Raw genomic sequence first — 26,797 nt, 5'->3', positions numbered from 1 at the left:
CCAGCTGGTGAATTAGTGTTGCGCTGTCACGTGATATGTGTAGCCAATAACATTAGACCACAGTCTCTCTATAGTCCATAGAGGGACTGTGCTGCAGCTTCGACTCAACTGCGATAGAAGTAGTGGTAATACTAGTACACTTGTTTGTAGATTCACGTGTGTACCTTCCTTCTTGGTCATATCTCCCACTGTTCTGTAGAGGTTGCGTTGGTCGCATCAGGTGAGATCTTCTGTTCGATATACATACATGTAATTAGTGGATGGATATTGCAGCATGGGCGTGTCCATCAATGAACTTGCATGTCATGTGTCTTACTAAGGAGCTTAGGTTTCGCGCGTTTTACTGGAGTACTTAATATACTAGATTTTGGTAGATTATGTGACAATCGTGATTGTTTATAATTTGACTTATAACACGATAAACAAAATTGTGTCTTGTGCAACTTAATTTGCAGTGCGTTTCGAGCCAGTGTATGTCTGATCATCAGCATGACCGGACAACTGGGTCGGCAGACGGGATTGTTATGAATTAGATGTAATATTTGCTATACATGACCGCTTGTCGATGAACTACCATCGAAAAACCTTTGAACAATTTCCAAGGAAAAATTAGTCATTATTTTGTTGCCACAGTCGGGCGCCACTGTCAGACCATAGCCTCTTGTAACGTAAATATTATGAATGGACTTTTTTCAAACATCGGCATATTGTCCCCCCCCCCTCCTCCCGATGTATAAGAAATAACACAGGTTAGGAAATGCTATTTTTGCGAGGGTCCTATTTTTAATTTCCTGTTTTTTGCGTCAAAAATATTCTGAATCTTGGTGCCAAACCACATATCGACTTATGACTTGGCAACATATATTCCGAAATATATACCTATAGCGGGATTAAAAAATTATACATATATATAGCGGAATAAAAAAAAGCAAGCCGGTAGGCTAGTTGGCGATCCGCTCCGCTCAAAAACAAGCAACATGTTTTTGGCTGTTTCAACGGTAGGACATGAACGTGAAGCAAACGTCGGTTTATAACTAGATGGGGCCCGTATACGAAGTTTTGCGATAGTATTTTCTAAAAATGACGGCAGCATTTACAGTGCATTCAAAGTTCAAAGTTGCGTTGAAATTACGTTGATACAGTGTAACAATGTCGGCGCCGGTGATCTCTTACCAGTGCGCAACGTAGTCAAAATAAAAAGCATGATGATTTGAACATTGCTATTACAAAACTGGTAGGAGGTAATAAATTTGGGGTAATAAATTTGGGGCGAAAGTATTCAAAAATCAGTTTTTGGATGTTGCCATGGCAGTGGTGGGCCAATTATACCCCAGACCATTCGTCCCGGTGTTATCGCTATCGCCACACGAGACTCCAGCTTGTCTCCTATACAATTTTCCTTCCGCCCACTTAATTTTAATATTCATATGACCTTTGCACTGACATCGATAGCCAATCGCATTTGACCGCAGACGTCACTCTAAATAAACAACTGAATAAATTAATATACCATATTTGGAAGATAGCGGGTAAATTCAACGTTGTTGGTGTGTTCCTTCGGGTTCCGAAGTCGCACGAAACGAGTTCATGTTCCGTTATCTTTCGCAAGTAAAACAGGTCGATATGTATTAAACATGGCATTTGTTTTCTTGTTTTAACCCCCTTATTACGCAAGCTTCCGTCGAAGTGGTGTTTTTTTCGACGATTTGTGGCATGTTGCAAAACGAACGAAACATTGCGGCATTCTTAGCGGTGGATAAGGGATCGACTATGTCGTCACATTTATGTCTCATTTGAAAGAGAATAAACAACCGCTCAGAAAAATATGTTGCTAATATTTAAGTGCGGTGCCTTGAAATCGCCTGCCCGACGTCCAAATTTCAAAAGGATGTTCGATTTGCAATGACGACCGTTCATATGTACTAGGCGACGTTACTAATTACTACTAGGGTCGGTGTTTGCATTAAGAATTATAGAACAAAAGATCAGCAAAGCGGTGCTTTTGTCGGCGATTTTGTCAAAGGGAATATTGATAAAATGTTGCAAAACAGAACCGCGAGTTGGGTGAAAAAATGCGCCGGCGGCATTCTCAGCGATGGCGACACCCGAGAAACACCGTGTCACGGTGCATTCGTGCATCAGTACACCGAAGAAATACATACATATTGTTGCGGACGACTATTGTAGACTGTGTTCGTGTAGTCTTCGAGTTTGTGGACAGTTAAAGTCGTGTGTGAATTTATTCAAGCCAGGAAAAGCAGGAGGGATAACTTATGGAAATCGTCTTTCCAATTTGATCCAGTGCGACGTTGTGAAAGGAGCGACTCTGTCGTCTCATCTATGTCTAGTTTGTAAGAGAAAGATTGATAGCGCAGAAAAATCCGCCAATAATGTAAAACAGTGGCGTGAAATTGTCAGTCATTCTAATATCTCCCAACCTGTGAACGAAAGGGTTAAGCGTGCTGCCTTGAAATCGCCTGCCCGACCACTCCGATCCGATGAACTAATCAAAACTAAAATGGCGCGTGTCACGTGACTTTGTTTACTAAAGATAGCGTGGGCGTTTGATTGACACTCAACTCATTAGTATTCCACCAATCACAGTTACATCTACTTTCTGGATGTGCGCAGTCAAATTGTATAGGAGACAAGCTGGAGTCTCGTGTGGCGATAGCGATAACACCGGGACGAATGGTCTGGGGTAGGCCAATTAGTGACGGCACGACCTACCTTTCAAGTATGAACAAAATCAGGCGAGCCTAAAAAATCACAGAGTTAAAAGTCGTAGGTGGTGAAAAGTTACCCCAACTTTGAGGTCAATTTTCTCGTTAATGAAATATACATAAAAAAAATTAAACAGTAAATCATTGCCCACACTCAAGCTGAGTAGAATGAGATATGTCCGTGCGTTTTAATCCTAGAATTGTAGGGTGAGATACATTTGGCGCGAAGGTATTTAAAAAAATAGTTTTTTTGGCTGTTGCCATGGAAACGATGGGCCAAAATTTGTTTTCAGATTTTTCAACCTAGATAGAGTGAAGGTGTGACTTTTCTGCCAAGATTTGACCAAATCAGCCCAGCCAAAAAAAAAAATCACAGGAGAGTTAAAATGCCATTCCTGGTAAAGGGTTACCCCAACTTTGAAAAAAAAGATATCATAAATTCAAATAGTAACTTCGTGCCCACACTCAAGCTGAGTAGAATGAGCTATGTCTTTATCCTAAATTTGTAAGAGGAGATACATTGGCGCGAAGCTATTCAAAAATCAGTTTTTTAGCTGTTGCTATGGAAACGGTGGACCGATTTTTCCTTATAACTAGAGTTTGCCAAGTTTGATCGTAATCAGCCAAGCCAAAAAAATCACAGAAGTAATAATACGTGAAAATATTGGAAGACACACACACACACACACAAAGCCACAAAAGTGATTATAAGGGCAATATTGGATCGCCAATGAAAGAAACATTACAGTTTTTACTCAAAAAAATGGCCATTTGCGTCCCAATCTAATGAAGGAAAGTGCAGACTATAAACGGGAGTATGAAAAAGGGAACTGGTGATGAAAACGTTAGTAAGTGATTAAAATTGTTCATTATAGTATCTTATTGTATCTTATTATTTTTTTAAGGTTGCAGGAATCAATTTCAACGATGGGGATTAAAGTGACAATTTTCATTGTGTTAGTTGCCATAGTAACTGGATTGTATTTTGCTGGGTTTCTTACCTCTCAGCCCAGGGTGCCTGAGTATGGTGATGGATGGTGGGGGAATGGTGAGAAGCCAAAGGGTGAAGAAAACACCAGCATCCGAAAATTTAAAATCAATGTTGATGATTCAGTGATTGACGATTTGAAGCAGAGGCTGGTGAAAACAAGATGGTTTGAACCTCTTGAAGAAGCCAAGTTTCACTACGGTTTCAACTCAACTTTTATGAAGACCATTGTGGAGTACTGGACAAATAAATACGATTGGAAAAAACAGGAAAAATACCTAAACCAGTACGAGCACTTCAAGACAAATATAGAAGGAATTGACGTGCACTTCATGCATGTTAAACCGAAAGGAGCGATACCATCAGAGAAGATTAAACCACTACTGATGGTACATGGGTGGCCGGGATCTTTTGTTGAGTTTTATAAAATCATGCCATTCTTGACCGAGCCTAAGAGCCATCTTGGAACTGATGATGACACATTTGAAGTAATTTGCCCCTCCATTCCTGGATACGGTTTCTCAGAAGCCCCTCATAAACAAGGTAATCTTTCTAACATAATTTGAACAGTGGATTTGAGGATATAATCCATTCTGATATTTCCTGTAGTAACTTTAATATTAGCTCTTAAATTCTACATAAATGACCTAATACATATATTGATTTTTTGTTTTCATACTACCAGGTTTTGATGTGGTTGCAGCAGCCAGAGTGTTTGACAAATTAATGAGCCGTCTTGGACATGAGAAATATTACTATCAAGGCGGGGATTGGGGTGCAGGAATTGGACACGCACTCAGCCTGATCCAGCCAAGGTGAGTTAATGGGATGTTAGTAGTCTGACTGTCTGTCTACTAATAGATCTTTTACTGGTGTATCAAGGAACTAATTTTGCGTGTTTAAAATCTAGGAGAAAGCTGCTAGGACAGATACATATATTAAATAACAAATGGTCTTAGCGAATGTGAGCCGCTTTAATATCGTGAGAAAATTTGTTGCAAATTTCAGCAGTCACAAATTTTATATAACCATCAAATCATAAAAATATTATTAGCAAAAATTAAACAGTGTACAGTAGTCATAGTCATTAGTGATTATTCCATATAACCACACGTTTTGAGCACTACATAATGCTTTTAATGAATGATCAAATAATGCATCAAAAAACGTACAATGTGCTTACCTCATTACATAATATTTGGAATTTACCATTTAAATAATAACACTTGACTGTGAGGGTACTATCACGATTTGTTGCCTGTCCAAGGGATCGTGGTCGTGGTCAACAGCCCGAGGGCAGACCTCAAATTGTGATATTGCCCTAATAAACATGTGTTATTTATTTCATCCCACAAAATAACAATACTTATATTAGAAGTATGCAATATTTTAGTTTATGTATCATAACAAGTGACACATTAATCAATAGCATACATGCACTGCTGAAAAAAACTCATACACTTAATATAATGTTCCTTTCACCCACGGACACTCTTTTTAGTAACAGTGATTCAGCATTGGGAATCACTCAATTTATCGAGGATAACATTATTAAAATGAATTGAGAAATTATAAAAGGCAAGTTATTTCACTATTCGCCAAACATAATTGTCACTTGGCTGAGAGCGTTCTCGGTGAGCATCGGCATGGTATGAGTAGAAATGTTCACAGCGTAGAACACGCCACAGCGATCCCGGTTACGGATTTCACCGTACATTTTTGCTTCATATAAAGAATATCCTAAACATGAAACAACTTAAATATCTCACTTAAATATCCTTTCTTGCACGTTGATGTCTATTGCGGATGGCTAAAGTGATTATACATTATTTGTGATATTCACCATTACATACTATGAGGTTATTACGATACCTCGAAGTATACACGAAGACAGCGTACAGCGGCGGCGGCGTACTGTCTGGGCGCATACTTTGAGGCATTATCGCCATGACCTTATTATTATGCATCTTTTCCTTCCTAAGAAACGTCATGGGAATGCAGAAATCCAAATTTCTTTGTATGGAGTTCGGTCAAACCCTGGCGACACCCATGTTTGTTTGTTTTTATTATTAGAGGACGTTTGCGCGCGTAATCATTCCATATTTGGAATTCGCATTTTCTTATATGGTAGGATGAAAATACCCCGTAAAATACCGCAAAATTATGGCACGCTGTAACGTATGGCGTAACGGTGACAGATGTATAATAATATTTGAAATTCATCATTACATCCTATTTGATATTCACCATTGTATCCTATTTGATATTCACTATTACATCCCATTTAATATTCACCATTTCATCCTATTTGATATTCACCATTACATCCTAATTGATACTCACCATTACATCCTATTTGATATTCACCACTACATCCTATTTGATATTCACCATTACATCCTATTTGATATTCACCATTACATCCTATTTGATATTCACCATTACATCCTATTTGATATTCACCATTACATCCTATCTGATATTCACCATTACATCCAATTTGATATTCACCATTACATCCTATTTGATATTCACCATTACATCCTATTTGATATTCACCATCACATCCTATTTGATATTCACCATTACATCCTGTTTGATATTCACCATTACATCCTATTTGATATTCACCATTACATCCTATCTGATATTCACCATTGCATCCTATTTGGTATTCACCATTACATCCTATTTGATATTCACCGTTACATCCTATTTGATATTCACTATTACATCCTATTTGATATTCACCGTTGCGTTCTATTTTATATTCACCATAACATCCTATTTGATATTCACCATTACATCCTAATTGATATTCACCATTGCATTCTATTTGGTATTCACCGTTACATCCTATTTGATATTCACCATTGCATCCTATTTGATATTCACCATTACATCCTATTTGATATTCACCATTACATCCTATTTGATATTCACCATTGCATCCTATTTGATATTCACCATTACATCCTATTTGGTATTCACCATTACATCCTATTTGATATTCACCGTTACATTCTATTTGATATTCACCGTTACATCCTATTTGATATTCACTATTACATCCTATTTGATATTCACCGTTGCGTTCTAATTTATATTCACCATAACATCCTATTTGATATTCACCATTACATCCTATCTGATATTCACCATTGCATCCTATTTGGTATTCACCATTACATCCTATTTGATATTCACAGTTACATCCTATTTGATATTCACTATTACATCCTATTTGATATTCACCGTTGCATTCTATTTTATATTCACCATTACATCCTATTTGGTATTCACCATTACATCCTATTTGATATTCACCATTGCATTCTATTTGATATTCACCATTGCATTCTATTTGATATTCACCATAACATCCAATTTGATATTCACCATTACATCCAATTTGATATTCACCATTACATCCTATTTGATATTCACCATTACATCCTATTTGATATTCACCATTACATCCTATCTGATATTCACCATTACATCCAATTTGATATTCACCATTACATCCTATTTGATATTCACTATTACATCCTATCTGATATTCACCATTACATCCAATTTGATATTCACCATTACATCCTATTTGATATTCACCATTACATCCTATTTGATATTCACCATCACATCCTATTTGATATTCACCATTACATCCTATTTGATATTCACCATTACATCCTATTTGATATTCACCATTACATCCTATTTGATATTCACCATTACATCCTATCTGATATTCACCATTACATCCAATTTGATATTCACCATTACATCCTATTTGATATTCACCATTACATCCTATTTGATATTCACCATCACATCCTATTTGATATTCACCATTGCATCCTATTTGATATTCACCATTACATCCTATTTGATATTCACCATTACATCCTATTTGATATTCACCATTACATCCTATTTGATATTCACCATTACATCCTATCTGATATTCACCATTACATCCAATTTGATATTCACCATTACATCCTATTTGATATTCACCATTACATCCTATTTGATATTCACCATCACATCCTATTTGATATTCACCATTACATCCTATTTGATATTCACCATTACATCCTATTTGATTTTCACCATTACATCCTATTTGATATTCACCATTACATCCTATTTGATTTTCACCATTACATCCTATTTGATATTCTCCATTACATCCTATTTGATTTTCACCATTACATCCTATTTGATATTCACCATTACATCCTATTTGATATTCACCATTACATCCTATTTGATATTCACCATTACATCCTATTTGATATTCACCATTACATCATATTTGATATTCACCATTACATCCTATCTGATATTCACCATTGCATTCTATTTGATATTCACCATTACATCCTATTTGATATTCTCCATTACATCCTATTTGATATTCTCCATTACATCCTATTTGATATTCACCATTACATCCTATTTGATATTCACCATTACATCCTATTTGATATTCACCATTACATCCTATTTGATATTCACCATTACATCCAATTTGATATTCACCATTACATCCAATTTGATATTCACCATTACATCCAATTTGATATTCACCATTACATCCTATTTGATATTCACCATTACATCATATTTGATATTCACTATTAAATCCTATATGATATTCACCATTGCATACTATTTAATATTCATAAATACATCCTATTTGATATTCACCGTTGTGTTCTATTTGATATTCACCATTAAATCCTATTTGATATTCACCATTACATCCAATTTGATATTCACCAATACATCCTATTTGATATTCACCATTACATCCTATTTGATATTCACCGATACATTCTATTTGATATTCACCGATACATCCTATTTGATATTCACCATTACATCCAATTTGTTATTCACCATTACATCCTATTTGATATTCACCATTACATCCTATCTGATATTCACCATTGCATTCTATTTGATATTCACCATTACATCATATTTGATATTCACTATTAAATCCTATATGATATTCACCATTGCATACTATTTAATATTCATAAATACATCCTATTTGATATTCACCGTTGTGTTCTATTTGATATTCACCATTACATCCAATTTGATATTCACCATTACATCCTATTTGATATTCACCATTACATCATATTTGATATTCACTATTAAATCCAATTTGATATTCACCATTACATCCTATTTGATATTCACCATTACATCCTATTTGATATTCACCGATACCTCCTATTTGATCTTCACCATTACATCCTATTTGATATTCACCATTACATCCTATTTGATATTCTCCATTACATCCTATTTGATATTCTCCATTACATCCTATTTGATATTCACCATTACATCCTATTTGATATTCACCATTACATCCTATTTGATATTCACCATTACATCCTATTTGATATTCACCATTACATCCAATTTGATATTCTCCATTACATCCTATTTGATATTCACCATTACATCCTATTTGATATTCACCATTACATCCTATTTGATATTCACCATTACATCCTATTTGATATTCACCATTACATCCTATTTGATATTCACCATTACATCCTATTTGATATTCACCATTACATCCAATTTGATATTCTCCATTACATCCTATTTGATATTCTCCATTACATCCTATTTGATATTCACCATTACATCCTATTTGATATTCACTATTACATCCTATTTGATATTCACCATTACATCCTATTTGATATTCACCATTACATCCAATTTGATATTCTCTATTACATCCTATTTGATATTCTCCATTACATCCTATTTGATATTCTCCATTACATCCTATTTGATATTCACTATTACATCCTATTTGATATTCTCCATTACATCCTATCTGATATTCACCATTACATCCTATTTGATATTCACCATTACATCCTATCTGATATTCACCATTGCATCCTATTTGATATTCACTATTACATCCTATTTGATATTCTCCATTACATCCTATTTGATATTCTCCATTACATCCTATTTGATATTCACTATTACATCCTATTTGATATTCACCATTACATCCTATTTGATATTCACCATTACATCCAATTTGATATTCACCATTACATCCTATTTGATATTCACCAATACATCCTATTTGATATTCCTCATTACATCCTATTTGATATTCTCAATTACATCCTATTAGATATTCACCATTACATCCTATTTGATATTCTCCATTACATCCTATTTGATATTCACTATTACATCCTATTTGATATTCTCCATTACATCCTATTTGATATTCACCATTACATCCAATTTGATATTCACCATTACATCCTGTTTGATATTCTCCAATACATCCTATTTGATATTCACCATTACATCCTATTTGATATTCTCCATTACATCCTATTTGATATTCACCATTACATCCTATTTGATATTCTCCATTACATCCTATTTGATATTCACCATTACATCCTATTTGATATTCACCATTACATCCAATTTGATATTGTCCATTACATCCTATTTGATATTCTCCATTACATCCTATTTGATATTCTCCATTACATCCTATTTGATATTCACCATTACATCATATTTGATATTCACCATTACATCCTATTTGATATTCATTATTACATCCTATTTTATATTCACCATTACATCCAATTTGATATTCACCATTACAACCTATTTGATATTCACCATTACATCCTATCTGATATTCACCATTGCATCCTATTTGATATTCACTATTACATCCTATTTGATATTCACCATAACATCCTATTTGATATTCTCCATTACATCCTATTTGATATTCACCATTACATCCTATCTGATATTCACCATTGCATCCTATTTGATATTCACTATTACATCCTATTTGATATTCACCATTACATCCTATTTGATATTCACCATTACATCCTATTTGATATTCACCATTACATCCTATTTGATATTCATTGTTACATCCTATTTTATATTCACCATTACATCCTATTTGATATTCACCATTACATTCTATTTGATATTCACCATTACATCCTATCTGATATTCACCATTGCATCCTATTTGATATTCACTATTACATCCTATTTGATATTCACCATTACATCCTATCTGATATTCACCATTGCATCCTATTTGATATTCACTATTACATCCTATTTGATATTCACCATTACATCCTATTTTATATTCACCATTACATCCTATTTGATATTCACCATTACATCCTATCTGATATTCACCATTGCATCCTATTTGATATTCACTATTACATCCTATTTGATATTCACCATTACATCCAATTTGATATTCACCATTACATCCTATTTGATATTCACCATTACATCCTATTTTATATTCACCATTACATCCTATTTGATATTCACCATTACATCCTATCTGATATTCACCATTGCATCCTATTTGATATTCACTATTACATCCTATTTGATATTCACCATTACATCCTATCTGATATTCACCATTACATCCAATTTGATATTCACCATTACATCCAATTTGATATTCACCATTACATCCTATTTGATATTCACCATAACATCCTATTTGATATTCACCATTACATCCTATTTGATGTTCACTATTACATCCTATTTGATATTCACCGTAACATCCTATTTGATATTCACCATTACATCCAATTTGATATTCACCATTACATCCTATTTGATATTCACCATTACATCCTATCTGATATTCTCCATTACATCCTATTTGATATTCACCATTACATCCTTTTTGATATTCATTATTACATCCTATTTTATATTCACCATTACATCCTATTTGATATTCATTATTACATCCTATTTTATATTCACCATTACATCCTATTTGATATTCACCATTACATCCTATTTGATATTCATTATTACATCCTATTTTATATTCACCATTACATCCTATTTGATATTAACCATTACATCCTATTTGATATTCACCATTACATTCTATTTGATATTCACCAATATATCCTATTTTATATCCACCATTACATCCTATTTGATATTCACCATTACATCCTATTTGATATTCACCATTACATCCTATTTGATATCCACCATTACATCCTATTTGATATTCACCATTACATCCTATTTGATATTCACCATTACATCCTATTTTATATTCACCATTACATCCTATTTGATATTCACCATTACATCCTATTTGATATTCACCATTTTGCATTCTACTTTATATTCACCATTACATCCTATTTTATATCCACCATTACATCCTATTTGATATTCACCAATACATTCTATTTGATATTCACCAATACATCCTATTTGATATTCACCATTACATCCTATTTGATATTCACCATCACATCCTATCTGATATTCACCATTGCATTCTATTTGATATTCACCATAACATCCTATTTGATATTCACTATTACATCCTATTTGATATTCACCATTACATCCTATTTGATATTCACCATTACATCCTATTTGATATCCATCATTACATCCTATTTGATATTCACCATTACATTCTATTTGATATTCACCAATACATCCTATTTTATATCCACCATTACATCCTATTTGATATTCACCATTACATCCTATTTGATATTCACCATTACATCCTATTTGATATCCACCATTACATCCTATTTGATATTCACCATTACATCCTATTTGATATTCACCATTACATCCTATTTGATATCCACCATTACATCCTATTTGATATTCACCATTACATCCTATTTGATATTCACCAATACATCCTATTTTATATCCACCATTACATCCTATTTGATATTCACCATTACATCCTATTTCATATTCACTATTACATCCTATTTGATATCCACCATTACATCCTATTTGATATTCACCATTACATCCTATTTGATATTCACCATTACATCCTATTTGATATCCACCATTACAGCCTATTTGATATTCACCAATACATCCTTTTTGATATTCACCATTACATCCTATTTGATATCCACCATTACATCCTATTTGATATTCACCATTACATCCTATTTGATATTCATCATTACATCCTATTTGATATTCTCCATTACATCCTATTTGATATTCACCATTACATCCTATTTGATATTCACCATTACATTCTATTTGATATTCACCAATACATCCTATTTTATATCCACCATTATATCCTATTTGATATTCACCATTACATCCTATTTGATATTCACTATTGCATCCTATGTGATATTCACCATTACATCCTATTTGATATCCACCAATACATCCTATTTGATATTCACCATTACATCCAATTTGATATTCACCATTACATCCTATTTGATATTCACCATTACATCCTATTTGATATTCACCATAACATCCTATTTGATATTCACCATTACATCCTATTTGATGTTCACTATTACATCCTATTTGATATTCACCATAACATCCTATTTGATATTCACCATTACATCCAATTTGATATTCAACATTACATCCTATTTGATATTCACCATTACATCCTATCTGATATTCTCCATTACATCCTATTTGATATTCACCATTACATCCTTTTTGATATTCATTATTACATCCTATTTTATATTCACCATTACATCCTATTTGATATTCATTATTACATCCTATTTTATATTCACCATTACATCCTATTTGATATTCACCATTACATCCTATTTGATATTCATTATTACATCCTATTTTATATTCACCATTACATCCTATTTGATATTAACCATTACATCCTATTTGATATTCACCATTACATTCTATTTGATATTCACCAATATATCCTATTTTATATCCACCATTACATCCTATTTGATATTCACCATTACATCCTATTTGATATTCACCATTACATCCTATTTGATATCCACCATTACATCCTATTTGATATTCACCATTACATCCTATTTGATATTCACCATTACATCCTATTTTATATTCACCATTACATCCTATTTGATATTCACCATTACATCCTATTTGATATTCACCATTTTGCATTCTACTTTATATTCACCATTACATCCTATTTTATATCCACCATTACATCCTATTTGATATTCACCAATACATTCTATTTGATATTCACCAATACATCCTATTTGATATTCACCATTACATCCTATTTGATATTCACCATCACATCCTATCTGATATTCACCATTGCATTCTATTTGATATTCACCATAACATCCTATTTGATATTCACCATTACATCATATTTGATATTCACTATTACATCCTATTTGATATTCACCATTACATCCTATTTGATATTCACCATTACATCCTATTTGATATCCATCATTACATCCTATTTGATATTCACCATTACATTCTATTTGATATTCACCAATACATCCTATTTTATATCCACCATTACATCCTATTTGATATTCACCATTACATCCTATTTGATATTCACCATTACATCCTATTTGATATCCACCATTACATCCTATTTGATATTCACCATTACATCCTATTTGATATTCACTATTGCATCCTATGTGATATTCACCATTACATCCTATTTGATATCCACCAATACATCCTATTTGATATTCACCATTACATCCAATTTGATATTCACCATTACATCCTATTTGATATTCACCATTACATCCTATTTGATATTCACCATAACATCCTATTTGATATTCACCATTACATCCTATTTGATGTTCACTATTACATCCTATTTGATATTCACCATAACATCCTATTTGATATTCACCATTACATCCAATTTGATATTCAACATTACATCCTATTTGATATTCACCATTACATCCTATCTGATATTCTCCATTACATCCTATTTGATATTCACCATTACATCCTTTTTGATATTCATTATTACATCCTATTTTATATTCACCATTACATCCTATTTGATATTCATTATTACATCCTATTTTATATTCACCATTACATCCTATTTGATATTCACCATTACATCCTATTTGATATTCATTATTACATCCTATTTTATATTCACCATTACATCCTATTTGATATTAACCATTACATCCTATTTGATATTCACCATTACATTCTATTTGATATTCACCAATATATCCTATTTTATATCCACCATTACATCCTATTTGATATTCACCATTACATCCTATTTGATATTCACCATTACATCCTATTTGATATCCACCATTACATCCTATTTGATATTCACCATTACATCCTATTTGATATTCACCATTACATCCTATTTTATATTCACCATTACATCCTATTTGATATTCACCATAACATCCTATTTGATATTCACCATTACATCCTATTTGATGTTCACTATTACATCCTATTTGATATTCACCATAACATCCTATTTGATATTCACCATTACATCCAATTTGATATTCACCATTACATCCTATTTGATATTCACCATTACATCCTATCTGATATTCTCCATTACATCCTATTTGATATTCACCATTACATCCTTTTTGATATTCATTATTACATCCTATTTTATATTCACCATTACATCCTATTTGATATTCATTATTACATCCTATTTTATATTCACCATTACATCCTATTTGATATTCACCATTACATCCTATTTGATATTCATTATTACATCCTATTTTATATTCACCATTACATCCTATTTGATATTAACCATTACATCCTATTTGATATTCACCATTACATTCTATTTGATATTCACCAATATATCCTATTTTATATCCACCATTACATCCTATTTGATATTCACCATTACATCCTATTTGATATTCACCATTACATCCTTATTTGATATCCACCATTACATCCTATTTGATATTCACCATTACATCCTATTTGATATTCACCATTACATCCTATTTTATATTCACCATTACATCCTATTTGATATTCACCATTACATCCTATTTGATATTCACCATTTTGCATTCTACTTTATATTCACCATTACATCCTATTTTATATCCACCATTACATCCTATTTGATATTCACCAATACATTCTATTTGATATTCACCAATACATCCTATTTGATATTCACCATTACATCCTATTTGATATTCACCATCACATCCTATCTGATATTCACCATTGCATTCTATTTGATATTCACCATAACATCCTATTTGATATTCACCATTACATCATATTTGATATTCACTATTACATCCTATTTGATATTCACCATTACATCCTATTTGATATTCACCATTACATCCTATTTGATATCCATCATTACATCCTATTTGATATTCACCATTACATTCTATTTGATATTCACCAATACATCCTATTTTATATCCACCATTACATCCTATTTGATATTCACCATTACATCCTATTTGATATTCACCATTACATCCTATTTGATATCCACCATTACATCCTATTTGATATTCACCATTACATCCTATTTGATATTCACCATTACATCCTATTTGATATCCACCATTACATCCTATTTGATATTCACCATTACATCCTATTTGATATTCACCAATACATCCTATTTTATATCCACCATTACATCCTATTTGATATTCACCATTACATCCTATTTCATATTCACTATTACATCCTATTTGATATCCACCATTACATCCTATTTGATATTCACCATTACATCCTATTTGATATTCACCATTACATCCTATTTGATATCCACCATTACAGCCTATTTGATATTCACCAATACATCCTTTTTGATATTCACCATTACATCCTATTTGATATCCACCATTACATCCTATTTGATATTCACCATTACATCCTATTTGATATTCATCATTACATCCTATTTGATATTCTCCATTACATCCTATTTGATATTCACCATTACATCCTATTTGATATTCACCATTACATTCTATTTGATATTCACCAATACATCCTATTTTATATCCACCATTATATCCTATTTGATATTCACCATTACATCCTATTTGATATTCACTATTGCATCCTATGTGATATTCACCATTACATCCTATTTGATATCCACCAATACATCCTATTTGATATTCACCATTACATCCAATTTGATATTCACCATTACATCCTATTTGATATTCACCATTACATCCTATTTGATATTCACCATAACATCCTATTTGATATTCACCATTACATCCTATTTGATGTTCACTATTACATCCTATTTGATATTCACCATAACATCCTATTTGATATTCACCATTACATCCAATTTGATATTCAACATTACATCCTATTTGATATTCACCATTACATCCTATCTGATATTCTCCATTACATCCTATTTGATATTCACCATTACATCCTTTTTGATATTCATTATTACATCCTATTTTATATTCACCATTACATCCTATTTGATATTCATTATTACATCCTATTTTATATTCACCATTACATCCTATTTGATATTCACCATTACATCCTATTTGATATTCATTATTACATCCTATTTTATATTCACCATTACATCCTATTTGATATTAACCATTACATCCTATTTGATATTCACCATTACATTCTATTTGATATTCACCAATATATCCTATTTTATATCCACCATTACATCCTATTTGATATTCACCATTACATCCTATTTGATATTCACCATTACATCCTATTTGATATCCACCATTACATCCTATTTGATATTCACCATTACATCCTATTTGATATTCACCATTACATCCTATTTTATATTCACCATTACATCCTATTTGATATTCACCATTACATCCTATTTGATATTCACCATTTTGCATTCTACTTTATATTCACCATTACATCCTATTTTATATCCACCATTACATCCTATTTGATATTCACCAATACATTCTATTTGATATTCACCAATACATCCTATTTGATATTCACCATTACATCCTATTTGATATTCACCATCACATCCTATCTGATATTCACCATTGCATTCTATTTGATATTCACCATAACATCCTATTTGATATTCACCATTACATCATATTTGATATTCACTATTACATCCTATTTGATATTCACCATTACATCCTATTTGATATTCACCATTACATCCTATTTGATATCCATCATTACATCCTATTTGATATTCACCATTACATTCTATTTGATATTCACCAATACATCCTATTTTATATCCACCATTACATCCTATTTGATATTCACCATTACATCCTATTTGATATTCACCATTACATCCTATTTGATATCCACCATTACATCCTATTTGATATTCACCATTACATCCTATTTGATATTCACTATTGCATCCTATGTGATATTCACCATTACATCCTATTTGATATCCACCAATACATCCTATTTGATATTCACCATTACATCCAATTTGATATTCACCATTACATCCTATTTGATATTCACCATTACATCCTATTTGATATTCACCATAACATCCTATTTGATATTCACCATTACATCCTATTTGATGTTCACTATTACATCCTATTTGATATTCACCATAACATCCTATTTGATATTCACCATTACATCCAATTTGATATTCAACATTACATCCTATTTGATATTCACCATTACATCCTATCTGATATTCTCCATTACATCCTATTTGATATTCACCATTACATCCTTTTTGATATTCATTATTACATCCTATTTTATATTCACCATTACATCCTATTTGATATTCATTATTACATCCTATTTTATATTCACCATTACATCCTATTTGATATTCACCATTACATCCTATTTGATATTCATTATTACATCCTATTTTATATTCACCATTACATCCTATTTGATATTAACCATTACATCCTATTTGATATTCACCATTACATTCTATTTGATATTCACCAATATATCCTATTTTATATCCACCATTACATCCTATTTGATATTCACCATTACATCCTATTTGATATTCACCATTACATCCTATTTGATATCCACCATTACATCCTATTTGATATTCACCATTACATCCTATTTGATATTCACCATTACATCCTATTTTATATTCACCATTACATCCTATTTGATATTCACCATTACATCCTATTTGATATTCACCATTTTGCATTCTACTTTATATTCACCATTACATCCTATTTTATATCCACCATTACATCCTATTTGATATTCACCAATACATTCTATTTGATATTCACCAATACATCCTATTTGATATTCACCATTACATCCTATTTGATATTCACCATCACATCCTATCTGATATTCACCATTGCATTCTATTTGATATTCACCATAACATCCTATTTGATATTCACCATTACATCATATTTGATATTCACTATTACATCCTATTTGATATTCACCATTACATCCTATTTGATATTCACCATTACATCCTATTTGATATCCATCATTACATCCTATTTGATATTCACCATTACATTCTATTTGATATTCACCAATACATCCTATTTTATATCCACCATTACATCCTATTTGATATTCACCATTACATCCTATTTGATATTCACCATTACATCCTATTTGATATCCACCATTACATCCTATTTGATATCCACCATTACATCCTATTTGATATTCACCATTACATCCTATTTGATATCCACCATTACATCCTATTTGATATTCACCATTACATCCTATTTGATATTCACCAATACATCCTATTTTATATCCACCATTACATCCTATTTGATATTCACCATTACATCCTATTTCATATTCACCATTACATCCTATTTGATATCCACCATTACATCCTATTTGATATTCACCATTACATCCTATTTGATATTCACCATTACATCCTATTTGATATTCACCAATACATCCTATTTGATATTCACCATTACATCCTATTTGATATCCACCATTACATCCTATTTCATATTCACCATTGCATTCTATTTGATATTCACCATTACATCCTATTTGATATTCACCATTACATCCTATTTGATATTCACCAATACATCCTATTTGATATTCACCATTACATACTATTTGATATTCACCAATACATCCATTTGATATTCACCATTACATCCTATTTGATATCCACCATTACAGCCTATTTGATATTCACCAATACATCCTTTTTGATATTCACCATTACATCCTATTTGATATCCACCATTACATCCTATTTGATATTCACCATTACATCCTATTTGATATTCATCATTACATCCTATTTGATATTCTCCATTACATCCTATTTGATATTCACCATTACATCCTATTTGATATTCACCATTACATTCTATTTGATATTCACCAATACATCCTATTTTATATCCACCATTATATCCTATTTGATATTCACCATTACATCCTATTTGATATTCACTATTGCATCCTATGTGATATTCACCATTACATCCTATTTGATATCCACCAATACATCCTATTTGATATTCACCAATACATCCTATTTGATATTCACCAATACATCCTATTTGATATTCATCATTACATCCTATTTGGTATTCACCATTACATCCTATTTGATATTCACCAATACATCCTATTTGATATTCACCAATACATCCTATTTGATATTCACCATTGCATTCTATTTGATATTCACCATTACATCCTATTTGATATTCACCATTACATCCTATTTGATATTCACCAATACATCCTATTTGATATTCACCAATACATCCTATTTGATATTCATCATTACATCCTATTTGATATTCACCATTACATCCTATTTGATATTCACTATTACATCCTATTTGATATTCACCAATACATCCTATTTGATATTCATCATTACATCCTATTTGATATTCACCATTACATCCTATTTGATATTCACTATTACATCCTATTTGATATTCATTATTACATCCTATTTTATATTCACCATTATATTATACCAGTATATTGATGGTGTTAATCCATTGATTTGATTGGTCCAAACACAAAATTTGCATATGCAATCCATGGTATATTGGCTGATAATGCACGGCTAAACCAAGTGGCCCTGGAACATGAATTGACTACAGGTTTAATACGGAAATACTTAAAACCGGTATTATTTGATTTTTAGGGAAATATAGTGGTTGAATTTTGGAAGAATATTGAAAAAAATACTGAATTAAAAACATCTGAAACGTTATATAACTATAATATTGCTTTTTGTTATTTGTGGGATCCAAGTTGTGAGCGTCGGTCGTTGGGTGATTGTTGTTCGCCACACAAACCTAAACCACCGTCCCTCAACACCGTGAGGTGCCTGCACGAACGCCAGAACGCTATGTTCTCAGTGTTGTTACTTTGAGATGGATTGCGAACTTCCAACAAAGAAAACATGATCTTTAAGTACAAGATATAATTGAGGGATTTAATGACATAAAAATGAAAAAAACTATGAGTCACAGGCAAAAATGTATGCCACCAATAACAACCGGTGTCCGGTAGCGCGCGGCAGCTGACAAAATTGCAGTGCACCCGGGTAATTGCCATCTGTTTAAAAGAACACGGGACAACGCAGGATTCGACGACGATATATGGTATTGTAATTCTCCACTATGGGTAAATAAATTACAGGAGATGATGAAGGTAATTTCGAAAGCTACAGATTTGTGACGAGTGTTCACCAACCACTGTATTAGAGCGACGGCGTGCAAAGTCTTTCGGCCGGAGTTGAGACAAGGCATATCATGCACGTGTCACAAAAACGATGCGAAAATCCGATCTTACACCATCAAACTTACCCCAGAACAACGACAAAACTTGTCAGTCATACTGTCACAAAACTTTGGTTATACCAAAGGTATCCAGGTCAGATGTTGGAACTGAGGTCGCTGTGCCGGTCGCCGTACATGATACACCGCGTCCCGCCGCGTCTCAAATTTCGGTCGAACCAAGTACCGCTGAACGTCAAATATCCACAGTTACAAGTAGTATGATGAGTCACAAAACCGGTTTATTTCACAACTGTACTTTCAATGGGCAAATTACAGTCCAAATTGTACAAAAACCGGAATGAAAACGTGGAAAATCCGTTGTTTAAATGATCCAAACTGTACACGACCCTGTATTTCAAATCGCGTTGTGCGTCAGTAAAAGGTCAGAAAGGTCATCCTTTGTTATGCTAATTTGTGTGTTTACGCTGCTCTATTCAACGTGGATATGTTTCATTTTCATGTGGAATAAAAATTAGTTTGTATTCAATTTGAACTGTGTTGCGCATGTAATTTTTGTATGCATTCAGCGTACAACTACATACTATTCTTATAAATATTCATGTTCAAGGGCCATAATCATGATCTTTTAGTAGATGAAAGTAAACTCTTTTTTTACTAGTTTTATCGAATTGTCAATATACTGGTATAATATAATAGCAATAACCCCCGCCGAAGTTGGGTATACCACTTGATATTGCACAATTCACTACATATATGCACTCGCCTGCGGCTCGTGCATATATGTCGTGAATTGTGCAATATCTCGTGGTATACCCGCCTTCGGCGGGGGTTATTGCTTAATTACATCCTATTTGATATTCACCAATACATCCTATTTGATATTCACCATTACATCCTATTTGATATTCATCATTACATCCTATTTGATATTCATCATTACATCCTATTTAATATTCACCATTACATCCTATTTGATATTCACTATTACATCCTATTTGATATTCACCATTACATCCTATTTGATATTCACCATTACATCCTATTTGATATTCACCATTACATCCTATTTGATATTCACTATTGCATCCTATTTGATATTCACTATTGCATCCTATTTGATATTCACCATTACATCCTATTTGATATTCACCGATACATCCTATTTGATATTCATCATTACATCCTATTTGATATTCATCATTACATCCTATTTAATATTCACCATTACATCCTATTTGATATTCACTATTACATCCTATTTGATATTCACCATTACATCCTATTTGATATTCACCATTACATCCTATTTGATATTCACTATTGCATCCTATTTGATATTCACTATTGCATCCTATTTGATATTCACCATTACATCCTATTTGATATTCACCGATATATCCTATTTGATATTCACCAATACATCCTATTTGATATTCACCATTACATCCTATTTGATATTCACTATTGCATCCTATTTGATATTCACCATTACATCCTATTTGATATCCACCATTACATCCTATTTGATATTCACCATTACATCCTATTTGATATTCACCATTACATCCTATTTGATATTCACCATTACATCCTATTTGATATTCACTATTGCATCCTATTTGATATTCACCATTACATCCTATTTGATATCCACCATTACATCCTATTTGATATTCAGCATTACATCCTATTTGATATTCACCATTACATCCTATTTGATATTCATTATTACATCCAATTTGATATTTTCCATTACATCCTATTTGATATTCATTATTACATCCTATTTGATATTTACCATTACATCCTATTTGATATTCACCATTACATCCTATTTGATATTCACCATTAGATGCTATTTGATATTCACTCTTACATCCTATTTGATATTCACCATTACATCCTATTTGATATTCACTATTATATCCTATATGATATTCACCATTGCATCCTATTTGATATTCACCATTACATCCTATTTGATATTCACCATTACATCCTATTTAATATTCACCAATACATCCTATTTGATATTCACCAATACATCCTATTTGATATTCATCATTACATCCTATTTGATATTCACCATTACATCCTGTTCGATATTCACCATTACATCCTATTTGATATTCACCATTACATCCTATTTGATATTGACTATTACATCCTATTTGATATTCACCATTACATCCTATTTGATATTCACCATTACATTTGATATTTAATGTATCAAATCTTTGGAGGATTTATGGAATGTTTCCATGTGATTATTCATCTATGTGAATTATTTTTGACGATTCATATTCGAGGCTTCGAAACATAATTGTTATTTATTTATCTCAGCCATGTTTTAGGTTACCATACCAACTTTCCAAATGGCCAACCATCATTGTACCCTGTCAGACTGGCCATTGGGAGTGTCTTCCCTTCATTGGTTGGCCTTGATGCAGAAGATGTTAATCGCATCTATCCTGTATTTGACAAACTAAAACTCTTGCTCAGGGAGACTGGGTACGCGCATCTGCAGGCAACAAAACCAGACACTGCTGGTAAGACCAATCAATTGATCATTATTATTCCAGAGGCATGTTTAGTTCAGAGATGACATCTTGGCATTGTTTAGTTCAACCTAATTTGCATATATTAGCTGTCGCATAGGTATCACATTATCCAACAGATACCATATATATGCATATTAATTATCTCATTTGCATAATAATGAGCTCATTTTCAGATAGTACACTGATTTCTCAAGAACCGTCCAACACATTTCCATGAAACTTGGTAAATAGATTCACTGGGCTAATGCATTTATGATATTATTATTATTTTATTACATGCCTGCATTGCACAACAAATGGCGCACACTGAAGTGGCTAGCTGTAGTTTGAGGACCTGCACGTAAACTCTGGGCCCCAGAGCCATTTTCCAACTTGCAAATGATTTAATAAACGACATACACTATGTTGTATACACTATGTTTTTGGCATCCACATTTCGGCGATGACCATTACAAGTTTCTTTAACAGTAATAACACATGAGATGTTTCAACAAAAATCATACAAAATAATGATGATAGCTGTTACCAACTTGATTACTGTCATCGTCATATTGTTTTGCAAATCAAAACAGCAACATTGTCAGCTAAGTTGCTGACTGGTTTGCTATGCATGCTTCAAGAACGTAACGCTGTTATAACAAGTTATATTAGGTCAAACTAACCACTACATAGTGGATGTGTTTGTTTTTCAATTTATTTTATTCAATCGTATAATAAATGGAAAAATGAATGAATGGATAATTAATAATTAGTTTAATACAGGTTTTGGATTAAATGATTCTCCTGTTGGACTAGCAGCATACATATTGGAAAAGTTCATCTTCTGTACCAATCCACATTATCTTGACCTTCACGGTGGCGGTTTAGAAAACCATTTCACTATGGATGACCTGTTGACCAATGTTATGATTTATTGGGTTAATGGCAATATTGTTTCATCAATGAGGTTATACAAAGAATCCGTACCAAAGATCCTTTCCGGGCAATTGGAGTGAGTTCATAGAATATTTGTTTTTTTATTACATGTGCATACACCAACCTTATTAGAGGTCCAAACCTCCAGGGTTTGGTGACCTTTTATTATCGTTCTGATTGTCTTCTTCCTCTTCCACCATTATTGTTCGCCAAGCCATTTAAGAAAACTGCTGAACTAAATAGAACTTTTCTATACTGATAGTCCCTAATGCGAACTGGTGCACCTTGCTTTGGCAGAAATATTAGATCAAAATTAAACCTAACATGGCCATTTGACCACTTTCTGACTGTTTAGGCGATAGAATAGAATGTGTATATTTAATTCCTGCAGATGCATTATATACAAAATTCCCTAATGACTGGTGTTGTGCACATGGGTGAATAATTTTGAATAGACTGTTAGATGGTTATGTGTCAATGCGTACCCCTGCAATACTGTTCACTGGGGATGGTTATTAATATTATATTTTACCTGAGACATAGAAATAACTATGAAACACGAAAAACCATGTTCAATTGTGATACAGTACTTGTATTCTGGGTTCAAACGAGAAGCAAGATATTATTTTTGTTTTCAGAATTAAATAATCAATGCCAGAAAAATTATTGGCTTACCTGTCAGCCAAGAAGTTTGTGAATCCTCAAAACACAATCGGGTGTACAGAGCAAATAAGCATCTGCATTGTGTGAAAATAAGGAGACAATTACATGAATAAACTTTGCAATGGCAAAATACCTGTGTGAATTTGCCACCACTTGGTATACCACTCAGTTATGACCAGTTCATATACACACTTGCTTTTGCTTGTGTGTATATGTCATAAAATATTTTGTTAAAGCTAAAATTCATCAATATATTTTCACCATTCCTTTTAACAGACCAAACAGAACCTATACGTTGTACATTTTGTCAAGTTCTGATTCAAAGTAGCTGATGGTTTCAGTTTTGTCACTATAGCAGTATAACATAAATGAAGGGGAATATTTTCATAATAATATTTGTATTCATTCCTAGTGCCATGCCAGAGGTACCAGTGGGCATCGTAATATTTAAATACGAGTTGGCATATCTCCCAAAAACTTGGTGTAAGCTTTTGTTTCCTAACCTTTTGACGTACTCAAGAATGCAGAGAGGTGGACATTTTGCAGCATTTGAAGAGCCGCAGCTTCTTGCTGAAGATATAAGGAAGTTTGTCAGTGAAATTGTCAGAAGAGAGTAAATTCATGAAACTGATTATAAAATTCGAAATAATGTTAGGATACAAGTTTGCTCTGATTTGAAAAAAAAATGAAAAAGTATGCGTATTACTAAACAGTAAAACACATGTATTATTTGTTACCCTTTCATTTCGAACTTAAGGGTAGTTGTTATTACGTCTTGGGATTTTTGAATAATAAGCATTGTGAATTAATTGCACAATATATAAACCACTTTATAAAGCATGTGCAGATTCTCATTCTGATTTCCAATACAAATTATAACAAACTCAGCATTCACAAAACGTTGTCAAATGATATTAATATGTAGTTAACTGTGGAAATCATATAGAATAGAATTAGTATGATAATCATATATTATTAATCAGCTTCCTGTCATTAAATACAACTTAAGGAGTATTTGGATAATTCTATTTCATTTTTGAGCATTTAGAAAGTTAAGTGTGTCCAATCAATTGACCAATTATGTTTCTTTAATTGATATTATGTTACTTTATTTGTCAAAACATGTACTTCTTAAACTCGCATAGTATTTGTTCAAATAAAACATGAAATATATATATTTTTACCATTTCAACAATTTAAATACTTGCCGGATGAAAAGGCACAAAAAATTTGGGGTGTATATGAAAGAATAAAACAAAATCTTTGTATACTGCAAATTTTTGTTAT

At 32.2% G+C, this 26,797-nt stretch overlaps 1 protein-coding gene across 1 annotated transcript; it reads left to right on the top strand.

Annotated features, from left to right (window-relative positions):
* The first annotated feature begins 83 nt into the window (after positions 1–83).
* LOC100371948 (epoxide hydrolase 1-like) lies at positions 84–26,787 on the top strand. The gene is made up of 6 exons (XM_002740882.2): positions 84–220; positions 3,629–4,254; positions 4,397–4,526; positions 23,715–23,920; positions 24,695–24,923; positions 25,923–26,787. The coding sequence occupies exons 2-6, from the start codon at positions 3,651–3,653 to the stop codon at positions 26,125–26,127; spliced, it is 1,374 nt and encodes a 457-aa protein (XP_002740928.1). The 5' UTR covers positions 84–220; positions 3,629–3,650; the 3' UTR covers positions 26,128–26,787.
* The last annotated feature ends 10 nt before the right edge of the window (positions 26,788–26,797 follow it).

This window comes from Saccoglossus kowalevskii, chromosome 14 (genome assembly GCF_978046115.1).
Source record: "Saccoglossus kowalevskii chromosome 14, keSacKowa6.1, whole genome shotgun sequence".
Lineage (NCBI taxonomy): Eukaryota > Metazoa > Hemichordata > Enteropneusta > Harrimaniidae > Saccoglossus > Saccoglossus kowalevskii.
This window is presented reverse-complemented; position numbering and strand designations above follow the sequence as displayed.